Below are 24,173 nucleotides of genomic sequence, written 5' to 3' on the forward strand. Positions count from 1 at the left end.
CTGGGGAAAAATCAGTAAACCGTGTACTATATCCAAATCATCTTATACTGCAGAAGGCTCTCTATTCAAATCCATTTAGATTGCAGACTTATTTAAAACGCAAGTAAAGCTTCACCTGACAAATCAACGGATATACTCCTGTAAATATCCAGGATAAATGGCACTGTTATCTTCAGCTCGTTATATCAAAACTATTTATTTTTATTCAGAATCTTTTATCCCACAACAGATTTAACACCAATACCTGAATAGTTTTACTAGCATCTCAAAGCTATATACTTTTTATGACACTGTTGAGCTTTATATGAAATTGTCTCTGAACTTGCCTTACATCCCAACTTCAGTATTAACATTTTGTGCCCTAGCTAGTTCCTTCAGTATTAATATTTTGTGCCCTAGCTAGTTCCTTCCCTCATCTCCATTTCTTTGAATTTCTAGGCATTAATCACATATCTATTATCTCCCTGACAAAACACACTACCACACCTCTTCAAATGCTCCATGTTCAACATCTGATTATTTGCCTTTCACATTAATGTGATCTGGTTAGCAACAGTTTTATATATATATTAATTACACACACAATTATATACACATACATACACTAGGTCTGTTTTATGTACATTACTGAATGATTACAAATGACAGTTTGAAAAAGTTTGCAATATGTTAGAGCATTTCTCCCCAGGCCTCCACTGAAATGGAGTTTTTGACCAACTCCAGTTGGATAAACCTGTAAACAAAAGCAAAAAAAAAATGAATAATAAATAATAATAATAATGTAAGACTTTCCAGAAATTTCTTGGCAAGGATTTACATCAAACTGTCTGAATCAGTTAGTCCATAACTCAACCATCCTGGACTTGGCCTTTACCAAAATGAGTTACTTTGCTCCCCACAAATTGTAACTTCTTTGCAAATAAATCAGAGCACATTCACCTTAAAACTGAAGTCTGAAGCATCTGCAATACCTCAGCATTCAGAGATTATGCTAGATCTAATCTACTAAAACTGAGTTATGATCTGGTTAAATTCAGAGGCCAAAAATGAAATTAAGCGAGCACTACAGGTGAAATCATGATTAAAAGAAACTTGGCAAACACAAACAATGAAAATTAACAGTAAGCACTTTCACAGTTGAGACTGCTTTTTCAGACCTATTAAACATACATTACCATCTATTTAAAATACAGAGTAGTAAATAGGAAAGCGCTTTCAATACTGCAGCATCTAAAAAATATATAATGTACAATAAAAAGTTCATGTATAAGTGTATGGAAACCTACTCAAATATACAATAAAATAAAATCACCAACTAAAGAAATATGCATATGTATATATACAATAAAAAAAAAAATCAATGTGGGAGTGGTCAGAGCTTTCAGTACTGTTTTAAAGAAACATGCTCATTACCGCCAGGGAACCTATCTGCATTAAGGCCTATAATCCATTCCTCTTTTCTGTGATGCTCCTAAAATCACTTTTGTTCATAACTAGGATTTCTAGAACAAAAAACGTAAACTATGCCTCTGACCAGAATCAGAGACATGTTGAGCTAACATTGTTCAATGTCCTGGTCCTATCATTATTCACATATTGTAAAATCCTATTTTAAGGAGCCTATTCTTCTTCCCAACATAAAAAAACAAAAGCACGCAGACCACAAAGGCACAAAGATACAGATGTAGACACAGATACCGTCCCCATGTGTCTGCATCTCTGTGCCCCCTTGTGCCTGCAGTCTCCTTCCACCTTCATCTCGGTGTGTCTGTGCACGTGTCTCCCTCTCCTTGTTTGCATCTGCAGTCTGTGTCCTTGTGCCGGCATGTTGTCTACTTGTCCTCCTGTCCTTATGTCTGTGTGTCAGCATGTCCTTCTGTGTCCTGTCTGCATGTCTACGACTCCTTGTGCCTCCATGTCTGCATCTGCATATCTGTCTGCAATTCCTTGTGCCTGCGTGTTGACTTTGAGGTTGCATGTCCTTGTGGCTTTGTGGCTATGTGCATCTTCGTACATGTTTGTGCAAGCATGCAAGTGCAGGTTTTTCCATGTGCATGTATTTGTGTGGGTACAGGTGTCTGCACGTGTTTATGTGCATATCTTTGCCTGTGAGTCTCTTCATGAGAGCATCTGAATGTCTTTGCATGTGTGCACGTGCAAGCATTTGTATGTCTTTGCATTTGCTTGTGTATGTATTTGTATGCATTTATTCATGCGTGCTTGTTTCCATATATGTACACAAAGATGGATAAGCACACACAAGCATGCACAAATGTGCGCACACAAGAGCACGCAGGCATGGGCGCACATGCGTGCAAATGCACAAGCTCCAAGATCTGCTCCCAGGTTTGCTTATTGGCACTGCAACTGGAAAACAAAATGCAATGCCTACAAAAATTGTTATAGAAATGCTGAGTCAATGTGTAACCCAGTACTTAAATTATGAAAAAAAAATAAAAATAAATAAATAAATAAAGAGCGAATCTGTATTTTTCTAATGCCGGCTCTTTCACAATGCACTATTTCTTTTTTTTTTTTTTTTTTTTTTTTATTTATTTATTTTTTTTTTAAAAGAAAAGTAAGTTTTAATGCAATAAATACCCCCTACGTCAGAATATACTATTAGCATTTTAGAGACCTATTTTGTTAAATTGTGGCAGTAAAAACTAAATAATTTTCACTTTTAGTATAGACAGAGGCCCACACTTTTACAGTAAATTAGTTCATTATGTAAATAGATATGGCATAGATTATAGTGCTCACACTTGTAAAGCTGTCTGTTTTGAAAGTTGTGGTGTGAGAAAAACAGAACCAAACATTTACATTCCATAACAAAATTAGACAATCTTTATTATCTTTTGCATTAATATAAATAAATTACATATGAGCATTTGCTGTATTAACATACAACTTTAAAGATGTACAAAATTCACAATTAAACATTAAATTTTAGGATTCAGTCGGATAAGTGTGCATTTGTGGTTATCACAAGCCAACATTTGTCAATTACAATATTCCTTCACCTCAAACTAAACCACGTTTAACTATCAAAAATACATAGCTAAGGTACAGAATTCCAATACAAACATTAGCATGCGTCTAACCTCTTGCAGAGCAGTGCATTTCAACCTCCCATTTACATCTGTTAGATTTATGCAATTATTCAAAGCTTTTAAAAAATAGATAGTGCAATTTATGCAGTTGGACCAAGTGCAAAGTTGTGCTCAAAAACCTCCAATTTACAGTCTTGATTACAGCTTGTGGTGAAACAATTTTAAAGGTTCGCCATTTTTACCAGTTCTATTGCTGCATGGATTGAGGATTGGGAACAGCCTCTCAGTGAAGGTATCATTGAATGTGTACAGATGAGATGCATCCTCTGCACTATAAAATGATATCTGTCCTCTCTCATAGTCCAAGTATATTCTGATCTTCAAGGGATTTCCTTGTACATTGAGGGATTTACAAACAATATCATCAGCAAAATATTCAGTGCCATTTCTCTTCCTTATCATCCAGTAGCCAATCTCAGGTTTATTCAAGATTGCTCCCTTTCTGTCAATAGACTCTGTAGCCACACCCAAGTACCAATTGGGTTTCTTCCCAACTTCTACCTCCCAGCAGTGCCTTCCTGATAAGAAGCCCTCTGATCCCAGCACATAAAAGCTGGCATCAAACCTCTCAATGTTGTTCAGCGGCTGGTGTCTTCTGTCACAGATTCTTACACTAGTCAGATTTTCAGACAGGATGAGTTTAGGATGTGCGGTCTTTGGATCCAGTCTCAAAGGAGATGGCACTGTAAAAAGTAAAGCAGTTTGTCAGGTACACTCAAACTTAAAATATTCACATTAATGTCCTAGCAGCTCAGACAAATCACAATCTTGTGACATCTTTACCAGTGTTGTTCAACCACACTCCTACTACCCAAATGTCCTTTAAATAATGGCTTCTTTGAATACCTTTAATGAAACTAGTCCTCAAAAAGACTTGCTAATTACCTCAAGAATTATTGCTCAACAAAATGGACATTGCAAGATGCATCACCATTAACAATAAGGATTACCCCCCTTACAAAAACCCTTTCCATAATACTACTAAAATTATACACTTAGGAACTCTTAGTGTACATCACCACACATGCACATCACTAATCTATCCTGCTGCCTAACCCTCACATGCACACACTTTTATCCTTTATGTCCCAAGATTTGGGGTACCTGAAAGTTTCAGCATTCACCCATTCCTACATTGGAGAGCTGTAAGCTCTTTCTTCTTACAACTCCATCATTTTACAAAGAGTGCATCTGTCAAGTTTCCTAAGCACTTTACTTTTGTTGAAGGGACTATTTGAGAGTGAAGTGCACCCATATACATTACAGACAGTATTCCAAAGTACACGTGTATTCATACATCAAATACACAATTGGATCAATGAATTATTATGCATTCCTACCCTTGAATATGCCAGTCTAAACAATTTAACCAGGTTAGATTCTCTAAAATGGAGGTAGGGTCTTTGCAAATTTCACTATTACTGGAAGGCAAACTCTAGTTGTATTGATAGTAAATTTGTACATTAGAAGTAATTAAATTCTCTTCAGACAGTTTTATACCAGTTTGCAACAATAAACTGCAATAATTCACACACGTGATTTGGTAGGTACAGCATATACCCATTCATTTAATTTAATTTTTCTGATACTAAGGTATGCCAATAAACAAACTACATATTGTGGAATTTTTGCTTGTACCCAAAGAAAATCAAAATGTGGCAGTCTTGGCACAGATCCACAGCCATTTTTCAAAAGGGACATTGACCAAAAAAAGATTGGTACAATCCATTCGGTCAAAACTGAAAAAGTTTTGAATTAAAAATATTACACAAATGTTAATTAAGAATAAATGGCATCTAGTACTTGGGCGTAGCCTTCAAAGTTGCAGAATTAGTGAAAGAAGAGATCACTATACCTGCAAACAGTTAGCAAGCAATCTTTTTTTTAAATAAGAGACACAGTAAGGGTGGAAATTATGGAACAATATTGTATTGGTAAATAAAGCACTAAAATATAGATCTCCCAAAGGGATGTGCATTAGGGCTCTTTACTCATGTACGCAAGCTTTTTTTTTTTTTTTTTTTTTTTTTTAACCCCAGTCATAAAATTTACTGTCACCTTATTTTAAGATTTACTTAATGTTGGCATCTCTACTATGAGCTTGGTAGTATGCTCAGCAGCAGGAATAAAGGAGGGCGGATTAAATATCAAAGATGTTCCGGGACCCTAACTTAGACTTTTAATCTACCTAAAAATTTATGGCAAGTGAATTTGAGGAAATTTACTGCTTGGCCGGTAAGGGCAATTACATTATCAATGCCTCTGTCCACTGCCGTCATGGTTCTCCATCCACTTAATAGAAATGTTTAATAGCCAGTATAACCCCTACCTTATCCTTCATAGCATTCCCCAAAAGGGTTTGTTGGAAATAAGTCTGCATCTAAATGTATTTTGGATATGCTAGGGGAATTACTAAATAACTCTAGCACTGAAGATAAACACCTTCAGTCTATCAGGTCCCAGATGCCACAAAAACCAAAGGAGGTATGGTGCCTGAAGAAACCAGGAACCAAACACAGCACAAACCAGGCACCCGACACAAGGAGGTTTTACTCTGCAGTAAATGTAGCAAACAGCTGTTTAATCACAAACGCACCAAACTGTCAAGCGTTTTCATCCTACATGGACTTCATCAGATGATACAAACAGCTATAACTTCCTCTTATATCCCCAACCCACACAGTTTAATTGAATTGAATAATACAAAACACATTAAATACAAAAACATCAGCAATGCCAGTAAAAATCACTAGATCAAACCTGTAGGTGTAACTAAAAAAAACAAGTTAGGTTAAAACCAGCAATCCCTGCTTTTAAAACACCTTACAAAAATATTTGGTACTAAGTTTAATAAATCTAAAATCAATTTTGTTACCCAAGTGAAGTCTGTGCAAATCTACCGTGATATGGTACAATACTGCCACTCAGTGGCCATAAACCCCAATGACGGACTATAATTTTGCAGCTCTCATTCTGAGTGCAGGAGCAATAGATAATAGGTTTGTTTAACCCAGGGGATTTATTGGCCTCTAGAACCTATTGCCAATCAATCTTTGTCTCCCAAGGCCCTCCCCTAGGGTCCTGTTCCACCTTTTCAAATACAAAAAAAACCCCATCTAGCATTAGTACATGTTTGAGTGGGTTTGTATAAAGCATTATCATCCTTAGTCCGTATTGCATTCAGGTGTTTATAAATTCTTCTCCTTAGCCTCAGAGTGGTCTTTCCTACATAAAATGCACCACAGTGTTTGCATGTAGCAAGGTATACTACTCCTTCACTGCAACAATTTGAGAAGATATTAGTCCTAATGGTTCTGTCCTTATCCATAATATGTACACTTTCCTGATTTTCTATGTATGGACACGACACAGGAACCACATTTTACAGGTACCTAATCTCCTTTGATTAGATGGTTTCTTATTAACTTTCCAGAAGATCCTTCAAGTTCCTACCTTTACTATAGGTGAACCGTATTGGGGTCTTAAATAGGACATCCAGTTCTGAACAGCTAAATTTGTCCCAATGCTTTGCTATAATGTCCTGAAAGTTGGAAGTGTCAGCACTGCAGTGTATAACAAGCAGTTTGTCCACTCTCTGGTTCATGTTGTCCACTCTCTGGTTCATGTTGTTTACTGTGGGTACTAGTACTATCTAAGGGGGCATCCCCACCACACCCCAAAATAGATCCAAACCTCCCAGTTATTCCTTCTTTCACCTCTGCCATCACCTCTTCTATTAAGTCAGTGGGGTGCTTCCTCCCCAAAAACAAACATATTCCTTAATTTTAGACTTACCAACTCATAATCTACATCCCTAGAAGTCATCCTAGAACTATGGATAACTGACCCTTAAGGATACTTCTTGCTTAAAGGGTGTAAGCTGGTGAAATACAGATAAGAATTAGAAAAGGTACCTTTCCTATATACCACTGATTCAATTTTCCTCTTCCACTTTTTCAAGGTCACATCCAAAAAATTCCTTCTCCTGGTAGGTAATGCAATGTGTAAATCTTAAAAATTCTGTCATGTGGTTGAGGTACTGGATGAACTCAGTGAGCTTGGCCTTCATTCCTGCCCAAAATATACAGATGATATACGACTTTTACAACTAGGAATAAAACTTGAATCCCTTAGAAAAAAATTCAAAATGTTCTGCGGAAATATCCACACCATTGTAGTAGTAAATGCTGAAATCCCTCAAGGTATGTCGAGGTCCTTCCATTTCCCCACCTATATATCCTCCCTTGTCGTCAACGCACCCCCTCCCAATACCTCCTTCCATTTGGGGGTCCCCTCAGATAGTACTGGACTAGGGTCTTTTGTCTCCGCCTTTTGGACCTTCTCAACTTGGGGAATTCTAAAAGTCAAAGTTCCCCATGGTGTACAGTATATTCCCTGGTCTATATTCCCTGGTCCCACAACCATTATTTTCTATCCTCCTATCATGGGTTGGTTGTACCTGATCATATAACTTAACCTGGTCTCATTTCCTCAAACCATAACAATGCTGGTAATAATCCATTTTAGGTTTTGGATAAGCCCGTTTTTTGCTGACACTCCAGCAAATCCCCATCTAATTTTCCACACTTTCTTTTGTATATCATACCATAATATATTTCTTTTTCTTCACTTCAATAGAAAACATTTTCGGTAGTTCAGAGGTTGGTACTAGGCTGTCAGCCCTAGGGCCTATACAAGCCTAGCCAAAATTCCCTGGTCATTTCTTCCCACACTATTTACTTCCCTGGACCCCTGTCTAGCAGGGCTATTGACGTGATCCCTGGGGTGAATTTCCTTTCTCCCATCCAATCGTCAAGGTTCCTTTTGAAGAGGGCCAAAGAGGCACTCTGCTCGACATGTATGGGCAATCTATTCCAGAGTCTGGGGAGTCTCTGGGTCAGGAAACTATCCCTCCAGCATGTTTGTGTTGACAAGGTTTAGATCCCTGGAGCGTGTGGCTCTGAGGGATTAGAATTTATTTAAGTGTAGCATGTCCAACAGCTCTGGGTTTGATATGGCCTTGTATGTTAAGGAGAGATAGCCTACGAGTAGACGATATGTGACAGAGTATAGCTGGAGTTTTAAGGCGGTCAACGTAGGGCATCTGCTTTAGGCCTGTGATTCGTTTAGTGAGGTATTTCTGCGGCCTTTCCAGTTGTTGCAGATGTCTTGAGAGGTACATATCAAACGGGGCATTATATTCTATAATGGGTCTAATGAGGGATGAGTACAGTGGGACAATGGCCTCCTTTTTTGTGGATGAAAAGCCCTTGATGATTAGGTGTGCCACATAGGATTTCCTGACTGTTGTGGCGATGTGGTTATCGAAGGTGAGACCACTGTCCACTTGTGTCCTTAAGTATCTTATCACACTTTCGGTGTTTAGTGTACTGCCACCTATATGGTAATTCATGGATACATGTTTTTTTCCCCAAACGGGATAACTATACATTTCTTAGCATTGAGCTTGAGCCCATGGCTCTGGCACCAAGCATCTATTTTTGTAAGGCCCTTTTGTAGAGTATCCACATCATTTGGGGATTCAGTAATGGCTCCCAGTTTGCAGTCATCTGCGAACTTTGTTAGCCAGAGTCCCTTAGTGTTGGCCTGTACTTCAGAGAAGTAGATGCCAAACAAGAGCGGTCCCAGGACTGAACTTGGAGGTACTTCACTTGTCTGGAGCTGGATTTGGAGTCTGCTACTTTTACAGTATGGGTTCTATCAGTAAGCCAGTTAGCAACCCATTGGGTGACTTAGGGATTAATGCCCAGCCTAGTAAGTTTATCTACGATTCCAGAGTGGGGGATGGTGTCAAAGGCCTTGGCAAGGTCTAGATAGGCTGTGTGGACCACCTTACCCTTGCCCATGGCTCTGGAGACTGATTCGAAGAAGTCAAATCAGGTTCAGGAGAGTAGATCTGTCCTTCACAAACCCAAACTGGGTGGTGTCCAGTGTTTGAAGGTTGCCAGTGTCTTTGCTTATAAGTTCCATGATAATACGCTCCATGGCCTTACAGATAAGACTGATGGGACGGTAGTTTCCGGGATCCAAGGTAGACCCCCCTTGTGGAGTGGGATAACTGTAGCTCTGTGCCACTCAGTGGGCACAAAACCTGAGGTGAGGCTATGATTAAACATGACACTTAGGTGAGGTTCCAGTTCATATTGTAGTTCATGTAGTACACAGCCCGGGATGTCATCTGGTCCCATGGATGCTGTATTCTTAGCTTTGGAGAGTGCATTTTTTGCCTGTGTGGCCATTATTACCGAATTTGGCAATCTTCCAGTATTGAGATGGGCCATTTAGGGTGTGAGAGGGGGGTGAAGTTGGCACTTTTGGCAATCTTCCAGTATTGAGATGGGCCATTTAGGGTGTGAGAGGGGGGTGAAGTTGGCACTGAATCGATCTGCCAGGACTTTGGCAATATCCTTGGGATCAGTACATTTAATGCCATTCTGTTTTGGCTCCGAGCAGATCGGAGCATTGTCATTTAGATTCTTGACATAGTTACAGAATGCCTTGTGGTTGTCTTTGGAATCTTTGGCAATTTTATTTTCGTAACTAGCTTTGGAGGATTTTATGATGGATCTCAGTTTCTTACTGAGGCTGATAAGGGAAGTTTTTTGCATCCTGGGATTTTCTCTTTCCTGCAACAGTTTCTTCCTTTTATTGTAAAAAGTTTGTTTATGGCAGGGGACCACCAGATTGGCTTCCTTTTTTTTTTTTTTGGATGAGAGCATCTTGGTTCTTTTTGGGATGGCACGATTCATGCACGAGTGGATGTGCTCGTACAGTGCCTTAGTGTAGGATTCAGCAGCTGGAACTTTCAGTTCCCGTCTGCATGGGTGTCATGAACTTGAGTAGCATGAAGTTGGCTTTGGAGAAGTTTATATGGAGGTTTCCTTACTGGGGGGTGGGATGTGGATGTTAAGGGTGATTAGCTTATGGTCAGACCTGACTAACGAGGGGGTGACCATAGGTGTAGAGCATCAATTTCCCATGTTGGTAATGACGAGGTCTAGGATATTGGAGCCCCTGGTGGGACTATGGATTAGCTGATCCAAGGCGTTGGAATTTATGAATTCCAAGAACCGTTGGGCAAAGGTGTTGGTACAGGAGTAGTTTTCCCAGTTAATGGCAGGGTAGTTAAAATCACCAAGTATTAGGGTGTTTGGTTCTATCTTAATATTTTCCAGTAGGTTTAGAAAGGTGTAGTGAGAATCTTGGGGTATGGTGGGGGATCTGTAGCAAGCTACAATTTGGATTGCAGTCTTACCTAGGTGTTAGTTGCACCTGGAGAATTTCAGACGCATTGTGTTGGGCAACTAGCCTGGTGGTATGAATATCCTTGGTGAATATTGACACTCCTCCACCTTTAGTGTTTCGGTCCTGGAGAATTTCAGACGCATTGTGTTGGGCAACTAGCCTGGTGGTATGAATATCCTTGGTGAATATTGACACTCCTCCACCTTTAGTGTTTCGGTCCTGGTTTGGTGGCCGAAAAGTGTGGTAAGAGTTGTAGCCTGGTATTGCAGAGGTGCTCTCTGGAGCCTTGAACCAGGTCTCAGTTACTGCACAGATATTGATGTTCTCCATTTTTAGGAGTGCCTTGAGAGAGTGCAGTTTGAGGTTTAGACTTCTAGCATAGAGTAGCATTACTATCAGATTTTGCATGCTTGTACCTGTTACGGTGGTGGTTTTGTCCTTTGAACTTTGCCTAAAAAGGCACTATAGGGGTGTCATGAACCTTAGCCAGTAACCTGAATCCCAAGGGCGACCGATGCAGACCATCTTTGGCAAAGCATTGTGGTTTGTCAATCATGTCGTCCCAGGCAGACAGATACTGGATCCCCTTTGAATGACACCAGAAGCTTAGCCAATTATTGAAGTCAATCATTTTGTCCTTATACTGTGGTATCATTCTGGGCGAAGGCAGGATGCTACTCAGGGCTAGTCACAAGATGGTCAAGTCTCCTAATGTGTTCATACAATTTTTGCATTTCTCTATCATTCTCCCCAATGATAGCCCTCATAATATCACCTTGTGTTGGATGCCTGGTTTGTGCTTTGTGTTAGGTCCCAGATACCATCACTTCATAAATTTGATGGCATTTTCCAATTTTTTGCATTATCAAAGGAGCCTATCTTGTCAAAATATTCAAGACCGGTCCAAGTTGCAATGATAATAGTAGGTTCTGCCCCCTCTTTCATCCCCAACTGTAACATAGGTACATTAGGGTACCTGTCAAATCTTCGAACGCTCAAAATTTTGAACGTTACATGGTAGAGACCAAACATTTGAAATTGAGTGCTCGAAGTTAGACTTTCAACAGCACCGTTCAGTGCAGATAGGGAGAATTTCTACACTGAAGTGCGGTCTCGGCGTTGGTATATTTAAGTAGGGGGGTATGGAGGGTGCAGGGGGGCTTGCCCTTTTTTTCTGTTTTTTTTTTTTTTTTTTTTTAAATGTTCGAACATCCAAATGTCGAACATTTGGTCTTGACCATGTAATGTTAGACATTTTGGATGTTCGAATATTTAACATAGACCTGTACATTACAAGTGTAAAGAACATTCCCTCCTGACTAACTTGACCGATATCCACAAACAGTCTCGAGTATCACTGGAGGAGAGAGGTAATACTATCCTACAGTAACCAATTCAATGTCTGGGTTTTGAAATTGTAGCAAATAATGCATTAGCTGCAGTTTGCAAGCTACTATCAAGTGTGCATACAGGCAATTTGTTATACCTTTTCAAAAGATTCACAAAGTCATGTAAATCTCCCTGTCTGATAAACTTACGACAAAGCTGAATAAAAAGTGCTCTACTTTTTTTGATTGCTCATCAGTGCTCATCAGAAACAGAAGACAGTGATCTCTAATGTTCCAAAGTATATTGCTTGAAAGTCTAAAATGAAGTATGTTGCTTGAAACCTAAAATAATGTTTCGTAGGTTGTACATATGAGCTTAAGTTGTAGTTCTACTAAATTTCCCAAGTATAAAACATAGTAACCAATTGCTGTAATATTAGCTCCTTGATTTATCACAGCTCCAATAGTCCACTAATACTTCCAGCATGGCCCCGTTTGACACACTATACTGTCCAATGATCTTGGGGAGACCGTAATACATTGTACTTCTGAATGTTTGGAGATCAATTTTTACACAGACAAATGCCAAGAAGTTATTGTACTTTCTGAAACTTATTTTCTATTGTCTGAAACATATAGGCCTGTGCTTCCGACTTCTTGACCTAAGCCCACAGTGGTTTTCCTCATCACTGGTATACATCTGTAGATCCCAGGATCATCATAATGAAAAGCAATTAATACCTTTTGGCCACAGCTTCTTTGCACCATTGCAGCTAGGGAGGTCCAGTATCTATTCAGACACTCCTGACCTCCCTTGCTATATGTCCCTTGGAAGTGGTAGTTAACTCTACACAAAGCAGCAGTTGCAGGACCTTTCCAGTATGATCTCACTACAATTCTGGGTGCCCTGGGCACAAACACAAATAGTCTTCAAATGAGAAAACTGCACCTCTTGATCTAGCTGTCCAGAATCTACAACATCCCAGAGGGCACAAATATATTATTGAGCTTTGACCAGATGTATGGTCTCTTCTGAGCAATGCTGTTGAGCATGTGGTTTATCCATGATGAGCAGCAGCTAGCCAAGTCAAATAATTCAACTTGCCTTTAGTCCAGCACTAAAATTTGCCTGTGGTACTAAAACACTACTGGACATTAAAAAGACTTCATAGGAAGTTACTAGGCTGCTGTCCCTGAGGTCCTTACAAGCCTAGCCAAGAATTTAGCCCATGTTCTGACATGTCATCACCTGATACCTCTGTCTAGCAGGGACACAGGTGGAATCCCAGGGGTGTATTCTCCGTTTCCCATCCAGTTATCCAGGTTACGCTTAAAAAGCGTCGAGGTACTCTGCTTGATGTGGAGCAGGAGTCTGTTCCACCGAAGGGGGAGTCTCTGGGACACAAATCTGTCCCAACAACAAGTCCTATTGATGTCACAGACCAGGTTGGGGTCATGCATGCAGGTTACTCAAGTGGAGCTAGACTTGCGGATATGCAGCAAGCCCATCAAGACTGGGTCTGAGATTGCTTTGTACGTCAGACAGAGACCACCACTGAGGAGTCTGACTAGAGTGACAGGGCCTTTAGCCTGTGCAGGGTATGGGTCCTTGAATGGAAAGCCAACTTGTCCCTGAATGAGATACCCTCACTAATGAGATGGGCCATGTACAAAGCTTTCCGTACAATGGAGGCAATATGCTGGTAGTCGGTTTTGCTATCAACCTGGGTGCCCAAGTCCCTTATGACCAATTGCATGTTAGGACCTTGTTATTAATGTGAAAATTTGTGGGGACATCACTCTCCCCAAAGGGGATGATGCATTTTTTTAGCATTCAGTTTGAGGCACCAGTCATATGTTTGGGTGAGACCCTCTTGGAGGATGTCCACATTCACTAGGGGGAACAGATGACAGTGCCCAGCTTACAGTCATCTGCAAACTTGGTCAGCCATACCCCACTGGTTTTGGCCTGCACCAAGTACATCCCAAACAATGCCTCCCCAAGACTGATCCCTGTGGTACACCACTCAATGGGTTGGCTGCTTGTGGTGGCTTCCCCTATTTTGACTAGGTGGGTTCCGTCAGTGAGCTATTTTCCTCCCATCTGGTAACATATGGATTGACACCTAGTTGAGAGAATGTTATACTAGAGTGGGGAATAGTTATCAAAGGCTTTAGCCAGGTCAAGGTAGGCAGTGTGCAGTGTCTTCCCCTCGACCATGGCTTTGGTGACAGTCTCAAAGTAGTCGACCAAATTTAGCAGGAATGACCTCCCCTTGATGAAACCAAATTGTGTGGGATCAAGTGTGTGGAGGTTGCCAATGTCCTTGTTAATGAGGTCCATGATAATCCACTCCATGGCCTTGCAGATCAGGCTAGTTAGGCAGAGTCAATTTCATGGATAGGTGGACGCTCCACCTTTGTGCAAAGGGATGACAGTGGGTGTCCTCCACTCGGCTCTGATGAAGCTAGTACTCTGGCTTTGGTTGGATAATGTGCCTAATGGTTTCACAAATTCCCATCAGAGTTCATGTAGGATGCAGTCTGGGATGTTATCTGGTACCATGGAGGCTGTATTTTTTGCCTTCAAGAGGGTAGTGATTACTTGCTTCCTAGAGATAAGGGGGCAGGTACTGGAGATGTCCTGATTTACTGATAGTGAGGAATGAGGGGAGAAGTTTTCACTGAACCTAACAGCAGGTTGGCTGTATGTATGTGGTGTCCTTTACCACCAGTTCTGAGCAGATCTGGGTGCTTCCCTCGAGTTTGTGAACATAATCAAAGATAGCCTTGTGATGGTCTTTAGTAGATGTGGCCACTTGGACTCAGTTTGGAGGATTTTACTAGTGCTCTTAGTTGCTTGTTCAGACTAAGGAGAGATTGCTTCCAATTAGGCACCTGCTCCTTCTTGGTCCACCAGACAGGTTTACTATTCCTTGAGAAAAACAACTTTGTTCCGTCGGGTATTCCTGATTCCATACAGCTATACAAGTGCTCATATTAGTACTTGTGTAGGTTTGGGCATATGTTCCAGTTCCTATGCAGGGGGTGGGAGCCATGAAGCTGTTTATACATTCCCTCAGAACGTGCAATCAGCTTTCAAGAAGCTTTTTTTCATTTGACTATCTAGGAGGTGGTCAGGGGAGATGGTGACTTCAAAGTGACCACTTTGTGGTCAGATCTTACCATGGAGGAGGACACTGCCGGGATACTGCAGTGGTTACTTAAGTCCAAGATATTTTCACCTCTTGTGAGGGTGTCAATCAACTGGTCCAAGGCATTTTCATAAACGAAATCAAGGAATCTCTGGGCATGTGCGTTTTACCATGACTAGTTCTTCCAATCCATGATTGAATAGTTAAAGACACCCAAGATCAGGGTAAAGGGTTGAATCCTGATGGATTCGAAGAGGTCCAGATAGGTGGAGTGGGCATCTTGAGTCAAAGTTTGGGGCTGTAGCTTCCAAGGATTTGAATAGGTGTCTTGTCAATGGTTAACTGCACCTGGAGCATCTCCAGTGTGTTATACTATTTAACCAGCCTGGAGGTTTATGAGTCTCTTTTATACATGTTGCAACTCCACCTCCTTTTGCTTTGCCACACATGGTTTGGGGTATGAATGTGTGCTAGGATGAGTAACCTGATATGGATGGGGTTCTCTCCACAGCTTTGAACAAAGTTTCTGTGACTGCACAAATTTCGGCATCTTCCAGGGTTAAGAATGCTTGCAATGATTGCAGTTTCATGTTTAGACTCCTAGCATTTATCAGCATGACCTTTAATTTGTCTTTTGATGAAATTTTCATGTTAGTAGTTTTGACCACATGGGTTTGCCTGAAGTAGGCACTATAGGGTTGGCAAGAGCCTTTACCAGGAGCCTGAAGCCCAAGATCGACAGCTGCAGGCCATCTCTGGCAAAGCATTGTGGTTTGCCAATCATGTCTTCCCAGGCTTTCGGGTATTGGATCCCCTTGGAATGACACCAGAAATTAAGCCAATTGTTAAAGCTGGGCTGGGGCATTAGGCAACATGAAATGTACTTTTCTTTTGCAATTTATTGTCAAGCTGTATGAAATGACTTTGCATAATGGCATTGTGCTATACTATGAGAATACCTCAATGAAAAAAACCCTAGGTCCAAGGTGTTTAGGTTCACTGCACCACTTCTGTGGGAAGTCTAGCAAACTCCCATCCTGAGCACCTTCTGAAAACCATACAAAGGTGATTTCAACCTGATTCACAGATGTATTGGTGTTTCGCTGTATATAGTCAGCATAAGCTTTAATGCACCATTGTAGAGGCTGCTGAAACATGGTGAAGCATCCTTTTCAGTAAAGCTGACCAGAGTATACAATCTCTTATTCTCCTAGATCCTACCCTGGAGAGGCTGATTACATATTGGAATATCAAGTTTCTCAGCAGCTCTGCAAGGTTAGCTTTCAAGTGCACATGTGGAAGTTAAACATGCTATAACTTCATTCTGTTATTGGATTGCAGTATTACACACTCCCCAGTAAGGGGTGGCTGCCATGGCTTCCCAGAGTAGTATAAAAAATTCTGTGAATTAATGAAAAATAGAAAATTCCAGTTAAATGAAATATGCAGATAACAAAACAAAAAACAACAAAAAAACTTGTTCTTGCATTCTAGAATTCCAAGTATTAGTTTCATAAAAGTTTGCATTTATTCTAAACCTATTAGAAGCCTTTTTTGGGGGACAGACTAATAACCACAGTAGGGCTGCTGTGAAAAGGGGTGATGTTAGCTTAGGATCATGTTAGTTTTATCTATTACATGAAGTTGCGAGGCATTAGTAAGTGCTAGGAGTTAAAACAGCATCTTGCACCCCCCCCCGAGTTTGTCCCCTTCATTTTTAGTTGGCCCAAAAAGCATCTCATTAAAAAGTTGGAGTCTAAGTCCTCTGATCTAAACAACTGAATGCAAGAGTGACACTAGACAATGAGGTCTATTCACAGGCAATACTAGAGGCTGTAGTACCCTAACCCAAGAAAGGGTTTTGGGAGGAGTGTGGCTCAAACAACTGAATGTATTTGAACTTGGGAGGGGGTAGGCAAGCAGTATATACAGGTCTTCTATACTTGACTTAATTTCTTAAAATTGTTTAGCTCAGACTTAACTGATCGCTTTCATCACCACGATGCCCATTCTCCCTTACCAAGGGAAAGAACACACTTCATTTCTTTCCAAACTTCATACTGTAGAAAGTAGCTGTACATCCCCAGGTTTAGGTCTTCAGTCACCAATGTTAATTCAACATCCTCCTCCTCAAACTTTGTGAACCTAAGAAAAGGTCACATCATTAGTTTTGAGACTACAGGACTGCAATTAAATACAGAACTGTAGCAATGTGTAAATAAATATATAAATACCTTTGGGCATGATCCTTTATTCCCTGTATGAATTATAAAGGAACATTGATGTTAATTTCCATTTGTTACTATTCCCTCTCATCAATTGAGTGCAAACATGATTAATAAGGAGCAATATCAACACTCTGCAGTGAGCATATTGTATGAAAATGCATACAGATTGAACATGCGAATGCAGGAGGATGAAAACATCCACTACAATTTTTCAAACTTTTGCAAAATGTAATAAAAACCCAGTTAATACTTTGCTTTCAGATTTGGTGGTCAAGTTTAAACTAAATGCATTTCTCACTGCATTCAAAGCCAACATTGTAGATTCAGACAACAAATCCTATAGTATTTCCCAAAGCAGACAAAAAGGAGTGCAATAACACAGCACTATATGCTGTACTCTAGTCTCTCAATGCTAGTTAAACATTCTCTCTTAATGCTAGTTAAACATCAAGTATGTTTTGACTAATGAAACCATTTTTTTTGTGGATAGGAAACACAAAGTGGAATTCTGTAGTATTCCTGTATTTTGTTTCCATCAATTCTACAAGTTGCCAGCTCTGAATGGGTTGCATGAACATCCTGCATACAGTTTTTAAGATTTGGACTCTTGAGACGAGTGAAAACAGTGCAAGCTTTAATTTTTTCCAAGCTGGAAAACATTCAGTAAATCTTGAACAATGATTTAAATGTAATACAGGAGTTCTCTAGTTAAAGCTGTGGATTAGTGAAGAGCTGTTTTAAGATCAAGAATATGATGCTACTTTATCATCCTTTCTTCTGGATCCAGAATATCACATCATCAAAAACAAGTTAAATTGATTGGTGCCATTAACAATCCGAACAGGTTATTCAGAAGTAGTTACTAAGCATATAGTAAAGGTGACCACTGAAAAGCATTGCCCAAAGCAGTATCTGGTTAATTGCTCAAGGTTACACAGTAGGCAATGAAGGTAGAAAGATTCAAACCCTTTACCCGTGGCATAGGTAGCTGCTCATTAACAAGTTGGAGCTGTAGTCGTATTCTCCAACTGCTAGACTTGTTGATCAGGTGATTAGACTCTTCAGCCACAGCCCAGTTGCAAAAAGCCAAAAAACACAAGAGAGAGATTACAAATATACATATAATAACCTTTGGCATAGCCCAACATTTTTTGTTATGTAAAAGCATGGCCCGAAAACTGGTGAGTAGAATGTTGTGAAAAATGCAGTTAGAGGACGCATTGGTGATTAGTGCAGTGGATACAGTCAATTTCCTAAAGCTTTAATACAGCAAGGTGAAGTCTACAAAGTAAATTTGAATTAAAAGTCCCATTTGTGAATACAGGAACAAGATGGAGTATAGCTGGAGGTGTGGGTTATTGGTTTATAAACAGGTACACTTGTACATGACTTGGGTGTACTTTATTTTCTGAACTGCCAGATTTCTGCTGGGAGATGGCTCCAGTTTGCAGGGTTAATTAGACTGAAAGATTTTTTGTCTGCGTCAAGGCCAAGAGGAGGATGGATAGATGAGAGGGTGATATCGCCCTGGATTCTAAATGAATAGGGAGAGAGTTTTTTTTATTAGGAAGGGGACGAAAAAGTTTAGTATGTTAAAACCCAAGAGTGGATAGGGTTGTTGAACAAGCTGTGACTGGAAGCTAGTTTGTCTTTTGCTGAGTGAGAGACAGTTGGGGTGAAATACAAATGAAAGTGTTATATGAAAAAAAGTGTAGGGTAGTAACTAGTAGGACTTATTCAAGCCTCAAGATAAATACGTTCTTGCTAGAGCTTTTCTGGCTATGTGGGCAAGGTGGTTTTGAAAGTGTAGGACCATTTTGTTTAGGTAGTAACATTTGCAATCACAATGCTGATGCATTATTAGGCCAGGGTACTAGTACTGTTCAACCATGCTTATTGGTTGATTAGTCAGGGTAATGATCAGTGTAGGGGAGCAGTTAAGCTTCTTTTGGAAGCTGAAGAGCACGTGTCAGTTTTGACATTAAGAATTTTGGATAAGACAAGTAAAGATGTTTGTGTTGTCCTTTTTGAAAAAAAGTCAGACTCGCTTAAGGAAGAGGGTGGTCCAGTTTTGCGCAAAATGTTATTTTTCAGACCCTTCAGGGGACTCCAGCAGAGAACAATTTTATAGCGTACTAGCTTGGAATATAAAAGTTCCATTAGTGAGGTTAATAGGGTACATTATTTCCAAAACTAGAGCATTTCATTTGTAGAGGAGGATGGAGAGTCTATTCTTTCCAAGTAGTTCAGTAAAAACAGCCCCAGTTAGCCACCTTTTTTCCATAGCCAAGAAGATGGTCAGCAATATAAATTGTTGTCATGGCCCTCTTTAAAGCCTAGCTGTGGGTCTATGAAGAGACTTTGTTGGAAGGTTTAAAAAATTCTTAACTGGGCCTAGGATAGAATATGATGGCAGTCATGTCGGCTAGGAAAGAAGGACATACTTTGGGCGGCGCAGTGGTGCAGCGGTTAATGCTGTTGCCTCACAGCAAGAGGTTCTCTGGTTCGATTCTCAGCTGGGGTGCCTTCTGTGTGGAGTTTGCATGTTCTCCCTGCGTTCGCGTGGGTTTCCTCCGGGTACTCTATGCTTCTGGAGCATTTCTCCCCGGGCCTCTGCTGAAAACAGGATCTGTGGAACCTAGTCGGACATTCCCGGTCAACAAATGTTAAAATAAAATAAGAAAAGGTATAATGGAACATTTTGAACTAAAATTATGTGAGAAAAAGAAAAATGAAAACGAGAACATGTGGGCAGTTTGGAAAGATTTAAGAATGCTGTAGTATGCTACTAGGGTTTGGTTGTACTTAGGGGAAGAGTAAATCTGGTTTATGTGAAATCCCAGAAAACTGTGTTGAGTAGGAAATCAGTTCAAATTAATTTCAGTTAACATTAAAACTGAGGACCATTTGTTTCAACTATATATGGAGGTCATCATTTATTTTATTTTTTTTTTTTTATTTATTTTATATTTGTTTACCGGGATAGTTCGACTGGATACATGTCCATTTTCAGCAGAGGCCTGGGGAGAAAAGCTCCAAAAAGACATTCAACAAATTGTTACAAATAAAGAGAGTTTTACACAGATTTAAACAAACTTACATTTTTATTCAGATGGAAAATTCTAGACCGTGTTTTTAAGAATGATAGGGTATTGAATGCCTAGTAGGCTAACTTGGTAGTAGATCCAAGGAGAGAATAGGATTTATAAGTTAAACAATGAAGTGTAGGTAGAAGTCCTTCATGTCCACGAGTGATGGTTAGACAACGACAGCCATCGTTTTTTAAAGTACTGAATCAGACTTTTCTTGAACGGAGAGAGTTTAGATGTAAGATAAGCAGAAAGAGAATCCAAGTTTTGTTAGCAAATTAAGATTTACCAGCTGTGTTGTTGGATTTTGAGAGGTTGAACTAGTAGTCTTTCAGATGAACGAAGTGCGTCAAGGTTACTGTGGGGGGTGATGAGGTTAAGTATGGGTGCATTACCTGGTTGGTACAGGATCGAGGTTAAGTACGGGTGCATTACCTGGTTGGTACAGGATCGTGCATGTAACTATTAATTGGTTAACCTGAAGTAGATTAGGCAGTTCAAGTCATCCTAGGAGGGTTTAGGTTATGACAGTGATTTCTGTAGGCTATATCATTCTAGCAATATGACTGTAGCTGCTAGAAAGTTTAAGGTCAGTTTTGCTGTGGTTTGTAAATAGAGGGGAAGCATAGAGGAGGGTGGAGAGTAGATATGTATGAGCAATTACAGTTCTGGCTTATGGCGTTAGGAAGGGCTTGATCCTATATAGCGAGCAAAGTTTTTTTTAGTAACTGTTTTAATAGTTTTACTGATATGCAGATCAAACTTAAGGTAAACAGTTTGAGGAATCTGGAGAAATAATGGTGCAGTTGTTGGAGTTTAATGTAAAGGTTATAGGAGCAGACCTGTGAGTGGGGGAGAAAAGCAGCAGTTTGGTTTTAATAGGATTTAACATGAGATGACTGTTAAGGAGCCATTTTTAACTGTGTTGAAAGTATTTTGGGATAGAATCTGCAACTCTGTAGGTGAAGCGTCAGAGCATACTAAAGTGGAGTCATCCACATATTGAATGCATGTTGCATTTATGATGACCTTCTACAAATCATTGATGAAAATGGAAAACAATAGTATGGAGCCTTGGGGTACTCCAAGGTTGATAGGTAAAAGGGTGGATAATTTGCTCTGCCATAGGATAGCCTGTTATCTAGATAGGATTGAAACCATTGGATGGCCTGGTCTTCTAGATGGATTTCAAAGTGCGACTATTTGGTGGTTTACCATATCAAAGGTTTTTGAAAGATCAGAGGAAGTTTATTATTGTTTTGGTGTTGATTAATGACATAAGAGAAGTAGAGGAGGGCTGAGGTTGTACTATGGAATGGTCTAAAGCCATGTTGGGTGTTAGCTAGAAGATTAGTTCAGGAGTTTATTGTGGATGCAAGTTTCCATTATTTTTAGCGAAGGGGGACAGAATAGCTATGGGTCTATAGTTTTGAAAGTTCAGAGCTGCACCCTTTATGGAGTGGGATGACATGGGATATATTCCAGACTGAGGGAATGGATGCTTCAGTTATAGTTCTATTGATCAGGATAGTAATTGGGTATGCTATGGCATCCTGCAGCTTTTTGTAGATATTCTGCAGGGAGGAGATCAGCCGACAGGGTGGTAGGCTTTAAAAAAAATTTCCGGAGCAAAGATGTACAAACTGGTTTGAAGTTAAGGGGAGTTGGGAGCAGGGTGTAGTGGCTGGAGAATATGGGCATCCAGGGGATAACTGGTTAGCTAGGTTCTGGATTTGTTGTAAAAAGAAGCTGTTAAAAGTATTGGCAATTTCTGCTGGAGGGTTTTGATTAGAATCCAAGGGGGTAGGAGTGGAGGACTGTCCTTTGACTAAGAAGCTTGTTTATACCTACCCAAAACTTCTGTGGCTTGTTTTGGCATTTGTAGAGGACTTCTTGTCTAATGTGGTAGATTTTTGTTTCATTTCTTACCTGTCTGTATTGAAGTTGATCTATGGGGGGGTTTTGTGGTCCTTGAAGTGGCCCAAGCCCTATTTCCAAGTAGCATTTTATGTCTGGTTTCTTTTGAGAGCAAAAGGAGCAACTTTTGTTTTGGTATTAAAGTAATTTACTGATTCTTCAATTAGTAATAATTTCAGAACTGACCAATTTCAAGATTTGGAGTTAATTTTGGAAATTTGTGCAGTTGAAATTCTTATCGTTACTTATAGTTTTAAAAATGGACTGGTTGTGGATTATCAGTTTTTTATTGTTCTACAAACATTAAAGGTTTTCTTAATTAAAAGCAGAAGGTTAGAAACTTTGAGGCCTTAAGCCAAAATAATTAACAGTACTTATGTTACAACTTAGATTAAATGGGAAATGAGAAAATAAGCTAATCACATTCAGAATTAAAAAGGTATAGAACATGCATGAAAATGTAAAATCACCACATTATCTGAAAATGTTGTGCTTCATGTAGCACAAGTTACATGGTGCTAATTAGATATTAAAGAACCAAGAATGATGCAGTTTCATTCTTGCAACAGTCAACCATTTGTAGAAAGTATACCAAGGAGACTGGAATATAAAAACTGAGTTACCCTAAAGAAGAAAGAAGGAATTATTTTTCATAACCATAAACTAATCTCACTGGATATTCACATCCCGACTCCACCCCCTGCTCTGAAAACCACAGTGAAAAACTTCTCTAAAGCAAATTTCATACTCCTCAAAACCGAGGTGGAATCCTACAAAGCCCCCGGGCCTGTGGAAAAATACGTCCCAGACCGCAGAATCCTTTATAAACACATTCTGTGAACACCTTCAGGAATGCATGGATCATGCAATCCCAAATAAAACCAAGACCCAATCCTCCAAAGGCAGACGTCCTGTCTGGTGGAGCCCAACCATAAACAAACTATACAATAGAAGGAGGAAGCTACTACATGACAGAGCAAAATCCCAAAAAGGGAAGGCATCTCTGATCAGTATTAGCAAAAAACTACGGGCACTCAAAATCGTCTAAGGCCAGCTTAGAGAGGAAAAATTGCACAGGACACTAATCACAAGGCTTTCTTTAGTTATGTTAGGAACCTGGGTGGGAATTCCCAGATATGCTCAGAATTAGTCCAAAATGACAAAAAATACACCGAACCCACAGACATTGCCAACATCCTAGCTGACAGGTTCAGCGTAACCCCCCCCCCCCACCAAAAGGGCAAATATCTATCCCAGCAGAGTGCTGCCCCCCTGACATCTCAGATGCTCAGGTAAGAGCTGCCCTCTCCAAAGCAAAAAACACAGCATCAATGGGACCAGATGGTATCCCGGGCTGCGTCCTACATGAACTCCAAGAAGAGCTAAACCCAAACATAAAACTACTGTTCAATATCAGCCTTACTACAGGATATGTACCCAAAGAGTGGCATACAGCAACAGTGGTCCCTCTCCACAAAGGTGGTGCCTCAACGGATCCTGGAAACTATCACCCCATAAGCCTGACTAGCTTGGTCTGCAAAGCCATGGAAAGGATCATCATGGACCTCATAAATAAAGATATTGGGGACCTACAGACACCGGATCCTTCAGAGTTCGGCTTTAAGGGCAGATCCTGCCTCTTAAACCTGGTTGATTTCTTTGAAACAGTCACCAAGGCCATTGATGAGGGGAAGGTGGTCCACACAGCCTACCTGGACCTCACAAAAGCCTTCGATACAATACCCCACTCGGGCATTATAGATAAGCTCACCAGCTTAAATATAAACCCCTATGTCACTAGATGGGTTGCAAACTGGCTCAAGGACAGAACCCACATGGTTAGAATTGCTGGAGCCATGTCAGACTCCAAACCAGTTACAAGTAGCATCCCACAAGGCTCAGTCCTGGGACCTCTTGTTCGGTATATATTTCTCGGAGGTACAGGCCAACACGGAAGGACTGTGGCAAACTGGGCGCCATAATAGACTCTCCAGCCGACACAAGCATCCTCCAAAAGGGCCTCATAGAAACAGACAACTGGTGCCAGAGCCATGGTCTCAAGCTAAATGCCAAAAAG

The 24,173-nt window shown here is 40.2% G+C and overlaps 1 protein-coding gene across 1 annotated transcript in view; it reads right to left on the reverse strand.

Moving 5' to 3' along the window:
• Positions 1 to 2,824: 2,824 nt before the first annotated feature.
• Positions 2,825 to 24,173, reverse strand: part of LOC122812844 (zinc-binding protein A33-like) — a 101,354-nt gene continuing 80,005 nt past the window's right edge. Inside the window, exons 4-6 of the mRNA XM_044084888.1 lie at positions 17,097 to 17,119; positions 16,883 to 17,007; positions 2,825 to 3,796 (exon numbers count right to left, since the gene is read on the reverse strand). Of these exons, the coding sequence (XP_043940823.1) occupies positions 3,252 to 3,796; positions 16,883 to 17,007; positions 17,097 to 17,119 (693 nt within the window). The 3' untranslated portion in view covers positions 2,825 to 3,251. The remainder of the gene's footprint in view (positions 3,797 to 16,882; positions 17,008 to 17,096; positions 17,120 to 24,173) is intronic.

Source organism: Protopterus annectens, chromosome 10.part0 (genome assembly GCF_019279795.1).
Source record: "Protopterus annectens isolate FY-2018-M chromosome 10.part0, PAN1.0, whole genome shotgun sequence".
Taxonomy (NCBI): domain Eukaryota; kingdom Metazoa; phylum Chordata; order Ceratodontiformes; family Protopteridae; genus Protopterus; species Protopterus annectens.